Below are 12,960 nucleotides of genomic sequence, written 5' to 3'. Positions count from 1 at the left end.
TTGCGACGAGGCCCCTCGCAGGTCCCTTTAAGGAACACTTGCACGTTCTTTCTATTTAGAACCCCTGGAGCAGGGTTGCCTGGCTGCAGCAGAGGCCAAAGGTCATTGCTTTGTTGGAAGTAGAGCGCGGGGTGGGGTCAGAAGGGAGGGGGATTAGGGCAGGTTCCAAGGGAATCCCCCGCACTCCCTCTGAGCCCTCTTTTCTCCCCTGCTTACTTCCCAGAGACCCAGAGATTATCGAGGTGGTCAGTTATGTTTGGAAATCGGCCAGACAGGAAAGGAATTGAGGTGTGATTGTGAAAAGCCTCTCTAGGCAGGAGAAGAGAAGAGGTCTCCAGGATCTCAGGCGGGTAGGTACTGGGGGTCTGGGATCACTGGGGATGAGGTGTTTGGGGTCCAGAGTCTTGAGTTCTCATGTCTGGGTGAAGGAGAGAGTTAGATATTGGGGGAAGAGCAAGCTGGACTCCTGGGCTCCTGATAGTGGTGAAAGCTGGAAACAGGCTTCAGGGACCCTAACAAGTATTGGCACTGGAACTTAGGTTGCCTGGGTCCAGGAGAAAATCCCAAGCTTAAGATCACGTGTTGGAGGGCAGAGCCTATTGGGATGTTGGGTCTGGTTCCTGACTCTTTGTTTTGCTTCTCCAGAATGTCTTGGGAAAGTGATACATGGAAGAAAGAGTAAGTGGGGGAAATGGGATGGGCAAGGGTAGAGATGGAGGGGGCAAGGGGGTGCTTTGATTATACCAACACCTGCTCAGCAGCTCTGGTCTCCTAATGATGTGTGCCTTGCAGGGAGGGGCTGGGGGCTTGGACTTCTGGGTCCTACCTACCTAACAGGAGGGAGCTACAGATGAGGACCACGGGGTCTGAAAGAGGAAGGGCTGGGGGCTTTGAGTCCTGAGATAGGAGGGGCTTGAGATCTCTGACCCCCGGACTCTAGATTGGCCAGTGCAGGGAGAAAGAACTTCAGCACTGGCGGAGCAGACTCAGGTTCTATCTCTTCTGTGACCTCACAAGTGTTCAGAACCCTAAGTTGGGCAGTGGGAAGAAGGGGAAGGGCTCTTGGGCAACGGGGGTGCCCGCTTGCTGTCACTATGAGCCTGCACCTCTCTCAGGGCCCTGGGAGATGAGCTTGCCGCTATGAGACTGCAGAAGCTGGAACAGCAGGTACTGTGCCCAGGAATCCTGCCAACCCTCCCCTTCTATCTTCCATACCCTCTCAGGAGTCCCACCCCCAGGACTTGATCTGAGAGTGGTCCTCACTGGCTCTCTCGGAGTCTCAAGTTTTGCAATTGGAAAACGAGAAAACAGGAATTTGGAATCCTCAGGAAGTAAATCTTGGTGACGAGACTCCGAAATTTCTAAGGAACAAGGGTTCTGGGTCCTTAGGATTCCTAGGTCCTTCGGGAGGAGGGGCCTGGATGCCAGGACTCAGGGTTCTATGGAAGGAGTTGCTGACAGACGGGAGGCCTGGAACTCTCCCGCCTATGCAAGAACCCCCCTTGCCCCAGGCCCCCTTTCACCCCTGTCTTCCAGTTCGGTTCCTAGACCCCCACCCCACCTCTTTTCCGCTCCCGCAGTGGCGTCTGTTTGAGAAGAAGCAGCGACGGAAGCGCCAAGAGCCCCTCATGGTTCAGGCCAATCCTGACGCTTCAGTGCGGCCGCGGAGACCGAGGCGGCGGGAGAAGCGCTTCTCGGCTGACAGCGGTGAGGAAAGGTGTCCCGAGTCCGGCAGGCGCACAGGCTGGAGGGAGGGGCCTGTGGGAGTGTGCTGGGGGCTGGGGCTAAAGGGCCTAGAGGGGAGGGGCCTGGTGGAGCTCGCGGAGGGTGGGGGCGCTTTGATAGATCTTTGGGCGCGGCCTGTGAGAGTTCGGGGACGTGGCCAGAGAGATCGACAGTGCGGGGTATGGTGCATGTAGAGGTGGAAAGAATTCTGTGATTCGGCTAGGGTGGAGCCTGGGAGAGCCGGGGACCGCCCAGAGAGTGCGGGGACGGGGTCTAAGGAGTCGCGGAACTCGTGGGCTTGGGAGAGTTGGGGGAGGTGCCTGGAAAAGCGCCGGGACGCAGCTCCTGAGAAACCGGAGGGCTGAAGTAGGCAAAGCCCCGGGGCCAGGCCTGGGTAATTTAAAGCCGATTTACTGGAGAGCCCGCGTGGGACTGTTTACACACGGAATCGCGACAGTTTAGTGGTAGGGCTGTGCTTGTTTGAGTCTTGAGGTTCGGGTTCTGAGTGGGTCTCGGGGGATTGGGTAGTCAGTCAGGGGCGAGGTTTGGGAGACCAGCGAGGAGGCGGATCTTCTCAGAGGACCAAGATTTTATGCTTCGTGTTAACGGGCCTCGCCACACCTCCCAGGCCCCAGGAACCCTTTCCTTCAGGAGAATGTGCCAGAGGCGCATTTGTGCCCTGGATCCCACGGTATCCTGGGCATCGTGAGCTGCGGTGGAGATGGCAGTGGCGAGCGTGATCCTCTGCTGCCGCCGACAGAAGCAGGTAATCTCAAATCCTTGGGCCGTTGATACCCCAGAACTCCACTCCCCCTAGAACCCAGGAGTCCAGAACCACTCAGTCCTTGCTGTCTCCAAAGGACCCCCGCGGGCCCGGATATACTTCACTGCAAGGAGTCCAGGTCATGAACCTTCTCCTCCAATCCCCAGGAATCTGCATCTCCAGCCCTCTTCCTTCCCTGGTATTCAGAGATCCCAGTCTCCAGTTCTCCTCCCTTTCTTGACTACCAGGCAGTTCTGATCTGGAGTTGGAGGAAATCTCCGTGGAGGATGTTCCTGCCTTGCCATCTCCTTGTGAAGAGCCTCTGGGGACTCTTTTGCAACGCAAAGGCTGGCTAGCCTGCCAACGATCTGGTAATTTCTGACACTGGATGAAGTCTGGTCCCCTGGTCCATGTGGCACTTCCTCCCCCTTTTTTGTAAAAGCTCTGTTGAGATATATTTCACATATTATACAAATTCACTCATTTAAAATTGTACAATTCCATGGTTTTCAGTGTATTTACTGAGATGTGCAACACACACCACAATGAATTCTAGATTATTAATTATCATTACCCACAAAAGAAAACCCTATATATTTTATCAGTCACTGCCCCACCCGACCCCCATTTCTCCCAGACCTAAGTACCTACTAATTTAATTTCTGTCTCTTTAGACACTTCATATATAGAATAATACAGTATATAATTTCTTGAGATTGGCTGCTTTTGCAGCATGTTTTCAGTGTTCATCTATTTTATAGCATTATCAGTATTTCATTCCTTTTTCTTAATAACATTCAATGGTAGGGACATTTCCTTTTAATCTCATGACTTGACCAGTGATTTCAATAACAGGACTCTGGGTTATAACGCCAAACTTGCTCCCTCCTCCCATTTTAGTTCCCCAGTCTCGCGGGTGCTCTCTCTGGGACAAAGGAAAGAGAGGACTCTAACCCCTCCCTGTCCTTAGATCCAGGGTAGTCACAGACTTCTCAACTTGTGCACATAGGGGAGGAGGAGGATCTGGCAAGTGAGGTTGATGATATATAAGTAGGAGTCGGAAACCTAGGAGTTCTGACCTTCTCCAGCTAGCACTGATGACTTGTCCCAAGCTCTTGGGACCCACGTGTCCTGAGCTCAGTCTTTTCAGGGCTTTTTTTTCTACCCCTTAGGCGCCAGTGCTGAGGACAAGAGCGAATTACAAGATGTTGGAAATGAATACGAAGTGCCCAGTGCCAGATCAAGCCCTGGAATGGGTGGTGACGGTGGCCTTGGAGACTTGGCCTCCAACAAGGTGGGAGGTGGCACAGCCAATAAGGATATAGGAGGAGGAGGGCTAGTCTCAGGCTCGCGGGGCGCTAAAATTCTGCAGCCCAATCAAGGGCCCTTTTTACTGGTGGGTGGAACCTGTTATGTTTGGGCTAGCAGAAGTTCTTTGTGTGCACCATTTATTTTCAGCCTAGAGGATCGGAATTGATGTGAGCATATACTTTAAAACCCAGCCCACCAAAAGGCGGTGAGCTTTGGAGAGGGTGAAATAGTGATAGGAAAGGACCAGATGGCACTCATTTTGGTATGAATGAAAGCGAGATAGTTTCAGTTGAGAAGATCTGGGCGGTATTATATGTTGTTAATATATAGACCCGGTGACCACGGGTATTAAAGGAATGGGCAGTACTTTCAAGAGGATTCTCCAATTGGTAGGTGAAATGGGTGTGGCCAGTTGGGTTACTGGCCAATCAATAAATGAAGCGATCTTGGGGTTTGAGCTTGGGAATTGAATGTACTGGCCAAACAGCAGGCAGCTGAGATATTTGACCAATAGACAGAAACTGGTCTAGACGACGGAACCCTGAGCTGGGATGGCCAAGCACTAGTTGGCAAAGCGGGGAGCGGGGGAGGGTGAGCGGGCTGAGGAGGGCAAGCCTCGGCTGTCTCTCAACTTGAATTTGGTGCATGGGCCAGGGCGAAGACCTGGAAGAGAAGAAAGAGGAGCCAGAGTTTACCATGAGGAAATCCCCAGGGACGGCCGACGAAGTGGTGTCCGAGGGCGCGCGCGGCTCGGGCAGCGGCAAGCCTCCCTGCGCCCCAGGCCCTCGGCTGGGCGAGGACATGAAAGCCTATGTGCTGCAGCCAGCGATGCGCGGTCACACGGTGCAGTGTCGCATCAGCCGCAACAAGGGCGGGGTAGACAAGGGCATGTTCCCTTTCTACTACCTCTACCTGGAGGCAACCCACGGCCGGAAGGTGTGGTCTGGCAGCTTGGAAACATGTCCCACCTCGCAGGGTCTTGAGTGAGATCAAGACTTACTTAGGCGAATGGAAGCCTTGCTCTTCACTGAGCTAGGACTAATCAGCTCCAACGTCAGGCCCTGCCCTTCAGAGAACTGGGCTCCTTTATTCTCAGAGCCCAGTGGCATAGGCCCTCCCCATCCCATAACCCAGGCTTGTCCACTTTCGAATTGAGCTGGCCTTTCTCACAGCTAGGCCACGCCTCCTCAGAGTCCCAAACGCCAGCCCTTACAGACTCTCCAGGTATTTGCCACCTTTTGTTGGGGCTTCCCTAGTAGCTCAGCTGGTAAAGAATCTGCCTGCAATGCAGGAGACCCCGGTTGGATTCCTGGGTTGGGAAGATCTCCTGGAGAAGGGAACGGCTACCCACTCCTGGATATTCTGGCCTGGAGAATTCCATGGACTTTGTGGTCCATGGGGTTGCAAAGAGTTGGACACGGCTGAGCGACTTTCACTTCTCACTTGGTCCAAATCTAGGCCCTAGTCCCACCCAATCCTGAGACAGGTCCTGGCCCCTCTCAGAAGCTAAGCTATTCCATTGATAGCTAAGCTAAGCCCCTCTCAGTCAGGTCATTTTTCTCTCACGTGTGACTGCCTCTCAATTATTCATTCTCCCCCAGAAAGAGGCTTTTCCCCTACTCAGTGCCAGATAGGGTTTTCACAGATGAAACACTAAAGTCCTGCTGTAATGTTCCAAGTGAAGCCCTTCCCTATTCTAAAACCAGGCCCTGCCTGCCAGGCAAGTTCGCCCCTGCCTTGGCTTTCCCTCAGCCCTGGGCCCAATATCCGAAGGAGTAGGGGGAGATATTAAGATGTGAAATGAAGCTCCCCTTTCGGGACCCAGGTGACACCCTGCATCTGCCAGCAAGCCTCAGTTCAGTTGCTCAGTCATTTTCAACTCTGTGACCCCATGGAGTGCAGCACGGCAGTCTTCCCTATCCATCACCAACTCCCAGAGCTTACTCAGACTCATGTCCATGAGTCATGATGCCATGCATCCATCTCATCCTCTGTCATCCCCTTCTCCCGCCTTCAGTCTTTCCAAGCATCCAGGGTCTTTTCCAATGAAGAAGACCTTTGCATTAGGTGGTCAAAGTATTGGAGTTTCAGCTTCAGCATCAGTCCTTTAAATGAATATTCAGGACTGATTCCCTTTCCTTTCCAGCAAGCCTTAGGACACTTACTGCTCCATTACCCTTTCCTCTGTCTTGGGATACGGTATTTCCTTGTTTTTGGACCCCTGTGTGCACGCTAAGTCACTTCAGTCCTTTTCAACTCTGTGACCCTATGGACAGTAGCCCACCAGGGTCCTCTGTCCATGGGATTCTCCAGGCAAGAATATTGGAGTGGGTTGCCATACCTCCTCCAGGGGATCTTCCTGACCTAGGGTTCGAACCTACATCTCTAAGGTCTCCTGCATTGGCAGGTTGCTTCTTTACCACTAGCGCCACCGCCACCAGGGAAGCCTGGGTCTTTCGGACCCCTAGCTCTAGCCAAATATCTGAAGTCGATTCTAATGGGCTATTTATCACATCCACAGCACTTCCTTCTGGCGGGACGCAAGAGAAAATGGAGCAAAACCTCTAATTACCTCATCTCCTTAGACCCTACAGACCTGTCTCGGGATGGGGACAATTTTATGGGCAAAGTCAGGTGGGCAGAGTTCTGATGTGTGTGCTAAACAGGTGGCAAGGGGTGGGAGGAAGGAGACAATTGAACTACATTTCCCAGCAGTCCAGGGGTACAAATTGCTCTAGAACTTTTTCTCTTAGGGACTGATGGGTTATGTAGTCCTTCAAGTTGTAACTCCAGGGTGGTTGGGAATAGAACTGAAGACGTTGGAGGCAAGCCTGGCATTAAAGACATTTGACTTCTTGAGCGGCAGGGAGCTGGGACTTCTAAGTTCCTGTGACAGAAGAGGGCTCATATATGTGAGTTCTGTCTTAGAGGAAGAGCGTTCCTAAAGGCCCAAGGCAGGAGCCTAAAAATCCTTCTCCGCAAAGGAAGAGAGGGACCTGGGACTGGTAGATGGAACGAGTCTTATGTAGAGAATGGATTGAAAGACTCGATGAGATGACATGGGAAGGCAAAACAGGAATATTGTGTTTATTCTGACCATTTCCCTCCTGGAGCAGATCTAATGTCTTGGGCACCAAGTTCAGCATCTTCGACAATGGGGTGAATCCGGAAAGGAAACATTTTTTTCCGGAGACAGCTCAGATCAGGGAGGAGCTAGGAGCTGTATGTTATGTGAGTGTCCGGGGGGATGAGAGAGAGGAGTAGAACGGTGGGGAGGGAGAAAGAAGCAGGTCAAATGGAGCATACCACCCTCAGGAGACCAACGTCTTGGGATTCCGAGGGCCCCGGAAAATGAATGTTGTTATTCCGGAAATCAACGCCCAGAACCAGAGAATCTGTGTCCAGCCAAAAAATGTGAGTCCACCAAACTTGAGAATCTCTGGGTCAGTGGAGGAGGAAGGTCTGGGGGACCAGCCATAGATGCTAAGAGGAGAGGGGGCCGATGGATTGCATAAGGTCACATAAGCCGGGAGGCTTTAGTCAGACTTATATGTCTTAGGAAGAGAAAACTAGGGACTCAAAATTCTGCTTTCGGAGGAAAAAGTTGGTTGGTAGTTGGCTAACCACGCCCCCTACTTTACCCTTAAGGAACAAGAATCGCTCCTGAGTCGCCTCAAACGAGGGGCCAGCCAGGGCCTGGTCCTGATGCAAAATAAAGCCCCATCGTGGAACGACCAGAGCGGCGCCTACGTGCTCAATTTTCATGGTCGGGTCACACGGGCCTCGGTCAAGAACTTCCAGATCGTGCATCCGGATGACCGTGAGCTCCTAGGAACCGATTTACCTTGGCAAGGGGGCTGGAGGAAAAGTACTTCTCCCATTAGCACTTGAGCGATTTTGCAGGGAGGGTCGACTCCACGCTATTGCAAAGCCTATAGGGAAGTGTAGTGTACACGGCTGAAAGTGAAGTCGCTCAGTCGTGTCCGACTCTTTGCGACTCTGTCCATGGGATTTCCCAGGCAAGAATACTGGAGTGGGTTGCCATTTCCTTCTCCAGGGGATTTTCCCGACCCAGGGATCGAACCTGAGTCTCCGGCATTGCGGGCAGACGCTTTACCGTCTGAGCCACCAGGGAACACGGCTAAGGGCCATGTAAACACACTTCCGGGATTCTGGGCGGAATAAGGGCGCCGCACAGCCTCTCGGGAGTCGTAGTTCTCGCGGCTCAGAGGCCCGCGGCAGGGAACTAACACACCCTCAGTTCCTGACTTCCTCTTCAGCGGACTACTTCGTGCTCCAGTTTGGTCGTATAGCCCCAGACGCGTTCATCATGGACTTCCGCTTCCCACTTTGCCCTCTCCAAGCCTTTGCCATCTGCTTGTCCAGTTTCGATGGGAAGCTGGCATGTGAGTAAATTCAATAAATCTCATCAGCTTCTGTGCCTGCTCATTTAAAGAAAGGGCCTCAGCATGCCTTCTTTTACATGAGTTTACTAATAACCAATACTTACTAGATGGCGCTTGGGCGCCCCGTTCTGCGCTCTAGCGAGTGGGCTTATGGGCAACACTTGCTCTCCTGAAATCATAGTCCGATCATGGGGGATGGGTCTTAACAAAAATTCAAAATGCTCGCCTGCTATAAAGGAGGAAAATATAAGATGGCTGGGTCAGAGCAAGGCATCTCTAAAATATATATACTTTTATGCTACATCTGAATAACCACAAGGAACTAGCTGAGCCAGAGAGGTCAGGGACGGGCACATCAGGCTGCAGCTCATACAAAGGTGGAAGGGAGGTTGGTGGTTTTCGGAATGAAAGGGTGGTGTAGCGTCAGCCTGCAGGGGAACCAGTGGGGAGGGGCAGGGTATGAGGCTGGACCGGGTGCAGGACATTTGGAGCACTCTTGTTTGAACTGCTGAGATTTTTTAAGTTGGAGCAGTAAGTAGGATGGGTACTTGAAGACATGCATGTGTGGATGAAAGAACAATTACAATAGTAGCCAACACTAACATGTTATTCAACAAACATTGTTTTAATTATGACTTATTTTGGGATCTTACAAACTCTTAAGGTATGTGCAGTTGTTAGCCGCATTTTACAGAAAAGGAAACAGTTTATGGACATAGGATTTATCAATGTGAAATCAGGTACATTTATAAGTGTAAAAGCCTTGGGGAACTAACATCTGCCAGTAGAGAGGATAAGTCTTTGTATTTCAGGAGCAAATTAGTGAGTTCAGCTCCCAGACCCTTTGGGGAGATAACTGTCCTAGGTTTAATAAAATGTAGGCAGAAGCAAAAAAAAAAAAAAAAACCGACAAAACCCACCAGTCCTTAGTTCAAAGAAGCCTCCGGATTGGAAGAGGCAGATTCAAGGGATGATGGGAAATGTAGTTTATCTTCCATGGAAGTTCGGGCCTTTAGGTATTCCCCTCTCAACTATCTTGGGGACTCAGGAGTAGTGAATGCTGTCAGCTCAGACACACATGGAGACGGAGACGCTGCTTATTACAAAAAGCTTTATTCATCATATAAACCAACAGTCAAATAAATAAATAGTTAACACAAGAACTACTTCACATTAGCCACGCCTCCCACTGAGGTCTAGGCAAGGAGACAAACAGGGAGGGGAGGGAGAAGCCAGAGCACGGCTTAAGGGTGTGGCCTGGAGGGGGGACATCGGCGAGGTCCGGGTAGGGACAGGGACGGTGGCCAGGGAAGTGGGAGGGTTCCCGAGACGTGCCCAGGCCCTGGCCCGGGCAGCAGGGGTGAGGTAGGGACCCAGCTCCTCTTGGACCTGGGCGATGCGTCGGCTGAAGCGGCTTCGATCCCGGGCAAACTGCTCCCAGGGGCCTCTGCGGGCGGCCTGGGCCGGTCCTGCCCAGACAACCAGGGGATGGACGGAGACCTTCTCAGAGAAGCGCACCTGGAGATGGACGGGCACAGACACGGGGAGACACACACACACAAGATAAAAGGGCCGCAGGTGGGGAGGTGGGGAGAAAGAGAAACAACAAAAAAAAAATGAGTTGCACAACAATGCTTGTCATCTGGCTTGTTATCTCGCCTGCCAAGTGATTCCTCAGCTGACTCACTGAAGGTAGAGGTGGGGCCCTGGGGTTGACATGAGCTCAGAGGCTCCTTCCTCCCACAGGGGCCAGCCTCTTGCAAAGGATTGCATTAACGTGAACACAACCCTCCCAATGGAGCTCACATGCAACCCTCTGCAATATGGGGAAGCCAGGAGTCGGGGCCTCCAGTCCTTTGGTCCCCAGGTCCAGGAGGGCTGGCTCCCAGCCCTCTCCTCAAGAATCTAAGTTCTCAGTACCTACCTTTCTGGTCTTCGGGAGAGGTTCAAGGTCCAGATGCCTGGTGGGGGTTTGTGCAGACTTGAGCCGTCTTTGCAGTCGGAGGGGCAGCCGAGGAGGAGCCCAGGGAGGTGGGGGCTTCTCTCCAGGTAGATAGATGGCCACTCGGAAGGGGCAGGGCTCAGCTTCTCCCCACTTCTCAGGAGTTTCCCCTCCATCTGTTTTCTCTTCAGGCTGATAAATCTGGTCCCTGAGGAGGGCACTCTGGGTCTGAAGGGAGGGGCTGGGTCCCAAGTCAGCTGCTCCTGATTCATGATCTTCATCCTCATACTCATCTTCCTCCTCCGTGTCTTCTCCTGGTCGATACACCCAGGTGCTCAGGAAGGCACCTGTGGGTGGGATGGCAGAGGAGACCCCGGCTTCTCCCTCATCTTCAGTTGCTTCTGAATCACAGTCCTCCTCTTCCTCTGTGTCCTCTCCTGGTCGATACACCCAGGCACTCAGGAAGGAACTTTTCAGAGAGATGGCAGAGGAGACCTCGGCTTCTCCCTCATCTTCAGTTGCTTCTGAATCACAGTCCTCCTCCTCTTCATCCTCCTCCTCCGTGTCTTCTCCTGGTTGATACACCCAGGCGGTCAGGAAGGCACTTGTGGGTGGGATGGCAGAGGAGACCTCGGCTTCTCCCTCATCTTCAGTTGCTTCTGAATCACAGTCCTCCTCCTCCTCCGTGTCTTCTCCTGGTCGATACACCCAGGCGCTCAGGAAGGCACTTGTGGGTGGGACGGAAGAGGAAGCCCCCATTTCCTCTGAATCACAGTCCTCCTCCTTCTCCTCCTCCTCTGTGATCGCACTGGATGGATGCTGCCAGGTCCTGAGGGAGGGCCTCTGGGCTAGACTTGTGGAGTGTGGCCCTGGGTCAGCATCTCCTTTCCCAGCCTGTCTGTCCTTCTCCTCCTCCTCAGGCTCCTCTCCCAAACAACATTCCCAGGCCCTGAGGTGGGAGCCTACAGATGAGGGGTACATGGAGGTCTTCGTGGCTGCTTCAGTCTCTGTTCTTTCTTCTGTGGCTCCATTCACCGGGCCGCACACCCTAAGAGCTTCTCCATCCTTCTCCTCCTCCTCTTCCTCCTCCCCTGGGCAACACTCCCAGTGTGACAGAGGAAAAGAGAACCGGGTCACTTCGTTACCTCCAGTAACCGCTTCTTCCTTAGATTCCTTCTCCCCAGGAAGGTCTGGTAGAGATCTTATCAGAAGGCTGAGGGGCAGGGGAGCAGGCTGGCCATCCATAAATTCTTCCTGCTCTCTAGGGACACCAGTTGCTTCTTCCCCACTGTACTTTTCATCATCATCATCGGAAAGTCCCCAGACTTCGGGAAGAGAATGCTTGGCTTCCAGGTCAGGGCAGGCCCCCGGGGAGGCTTCTCCGTCCTCCTCAGCTGCTCCACTGTCTTCGGTCTCCTCTGGAGGGTGCCTGCCCCAGGGGGCATGGTAGGTGGCCAGAGAAGCCTTTGCTTCATCCTCCAGGCCAGCTCCTCCCTGATCTGCTTCGATTACTGCTTCCACTAGCCAGGGCTCTGGAGGTCCTGGGCCCCTCAGGAGGCTCCAGGCCCGGTTGAGAAGGCCCATCAGTGGGGACAGGAGGAAGAAGGGGTGGGTACCACTCCAGGGGGCAGGTTGATGGGGTATTCGCCCTGGAGCCATCTGTCTGGGCTGGGGAAAGAGGAGGGAAAAAGGGGGGTCAGGTTTAGAAGCCATTTAGGGAATGGCATCAGAGGATGACCTTGAGTCATAGCAACGGAAATAGTAACACAAACAGCAATGTAAGAGTTCCTGCCCCACATTCCTTTCTGATCCTAGTCACTCCCATCTCTGACCTTTGTTTCCCCACCTCTTCTCTCAAAACCCAGGAGTCCCCAGTTTCTCCTTCCCTGAGTCCAACAAGCCCCTAGCCCCATCTGCTCTCAAACCCGAAAGTCCTGGTCCCAGGAAGCCAAAACGCAGGTCCTCTACTTACTTCTCTTGGGGACAAAGTCCTAGTCCTTGCTTCTCTCAACTCCTGAGGACTGACAAATTAGCTCCCATCACCCACCCCCGCCTTGGAAACTCAAAAATTCCGATCTCTGGATGGTTACTTCTCTGGGGACCCAAGAGTCTGGCTCCCGGACCCCTCCTCCGTCTGCTTCAGGACTCTCAAGTTCCCAATTCTTTCTGCTTCCTAAGTCGGAGCCCTGGGGTTCCTCCCACCCCTCCAGAACCCCTCAGGTTTCCAGGCCTTCCTTAGAACCCACCGGAATTCAGAAGTCTGAGCTCCCAACTCCTAACTGGCCAGGAGTCCGGTCCCAGCCCCCAACCCCTGGGGACCTAGGTGTTCCGATCCCCTCAACTCACCAGCTCTGGACTGCGCGTCAACCCGGAGGCAGCAGCGCCGGCTGAGGTTGCCACAAGCGTTCGCAGGTTCGGACGGCTCGGGAGGTCAGCGCGTTCATCTCGCCCTCCGGCGTCGGGCTCGAGGACTCAAGTTGTCACCGGCTGCTACAAGCGCTGTCGCGACAAAGAGGCATACGATCGTCCAGGGAAACATACAAATACATCCAGGCCGGAAACTTCGCGAAAAGGTGACGCTACCGTCAGCACTTTTATGGATCAAGGCAGCCGGACGTGCTGACGTCAGAAGGGAGGCGGGGTTTCGAAACGTAAGCGTGAGGGAAGGGAACGGAAAACAAGGTTGGACTTCTCGCGGAGATTCCGCGCTTTGTGACATCACGCGGCGGCGGTGTTTCCAAGCGTGGCCACGCCCCAAGCGAGCGAGCTGTCACTCAAGCGCGTGAACTGCTCAAGCAGAAAGCGAGCTCGTT

The 12,960-nt window shown here is 53.3% G+C and overlaps 2 protein-coding genes across 2 annotated transcripts in view; one reads left to right on the top strand and one right to left on the bottom strand.

The window, feature by feature from the left end:
* Nucleotides 1-8,213, top strand: part of TULP2 (TUB like protein 2) — a 61,490-nt gene extending 53,277 nt beyond the window's left edge. Inside the window, exons 2-14 of the mRNA XM_052657000.1 lie at nucleotides 224-350; nucleotides 646-678; nucleotides 1,116-1,167; nucleotides 1,581-1,707; nucleotides 2,354-2,491; nucleotides 2,737-2,859; nucleotides 3,661-3,782; nucleotides 4,454-4,735; nucleotides 6,321-6,433; nucleotides 6,916-7,030; nucleotides 7,115-7,213; nucleotides 7,448-7,619; nucleotides 8,080-8,213. Coding sequence (XP_052512960.1) covers nucleotides 647-678; nucleotides 1,116-1,167; nucleotides 1,581-1,707; nucleotides 2,354-2,491; nucleotides 2,737-2,859; nucleotides 3,661-3,782; nucleotides 4,454-4,735; nucleotides 6,321-6,433; nucleotides 6,916-7,030; nucleotides 7,115-7,213; nucleotides 7,448-7,619; nucleotides 8,080-8,213 — 1,509 coding nt within the window. The 5' untranslated portion in view covers nucleotides 224-350; nucleotide 646. The remainder of the gene's footprint in view (nucleotides 1-223; nucleotides 351-645; nucleotides 679-1,115; nucleotides 1,168-1,580; nucleotides 1,708-2,353; nucleotides 2,492-2,736; nucleotides 2,860-3,660; nucleotides 3,783-4,453; nucleotides 4,736-6,320; nucleotides 6,434-6,915; nucleotides 7,031-7,114; nucleotides 7,214-7,447; nucleotides 7,620-8,079) is intronic.
* Nucleotides 8,214-9,299: 1,086 nt separating this feature from the next.
* On the bottom strand, nucleotides 9,300-12,739 carry PPP1R15A (protein phosphatase 1 regulatory subunit 15A). The gene is made up of 3 exons (XM_052655329.1): nucleotides 12,494-12,739; nucleotides 10,130-11,815; nucleotides 9,300-9,723 (listed from the first exon to the last, which is right to left on the bottom strand). Exons 2-3 carry the CDS (start codon nucleotides 11,804-11,806, stop codon nucleotides 9,379-9,381), a joined length of 2,022 nt encoding a protein of 673 aa, XP_052511289.1. The 5' UTR covers nucleotides 11,807-11,815; nucleotides 12,494-12,739; the 3' UTR covers nucleotides 9,300-9,378.
* Nucleotides 12,740-12,960: the final 221 nt, after the last annotated feature.

This window comes from Budorcas taxicolor, chromosome 18 (genome assembly GCF_023091745.1).
Source record: "Budorcas taxicolor isolate Tak-1 chromosome 18, Takin1.1, whole genome shotgun sequence".
Taxonomy (NCBI): Eukaryota; Metazoa; Chordata; class Mammalia; order Artiodactyla; family Bovidae; genus Budorcas; species Budorcas taxicolor.
Note: the sequence above shows the minus strand (reverse complement) of the source record. Positions and strands in the feature narration are given on the sequence as shown.

Excerpts from the sequence above, each read along its gene's own strand:
- PPP1R15A (XM_052655329.1), bottom strand. The coding sequence starts at position 11,806 with ATGGCTCCAGGGCGAATACCCCATCAACCTGCCCCCTGGAGTGGTACC. Across the intron at positions 9,724-10,129 it reads CTCTCCCGAAGACCAGAAAG|GTGCGCTTCTCTGAGAAGGT; the intron begins GTAGGTACTGAG and ends GTCCATCTCCAG.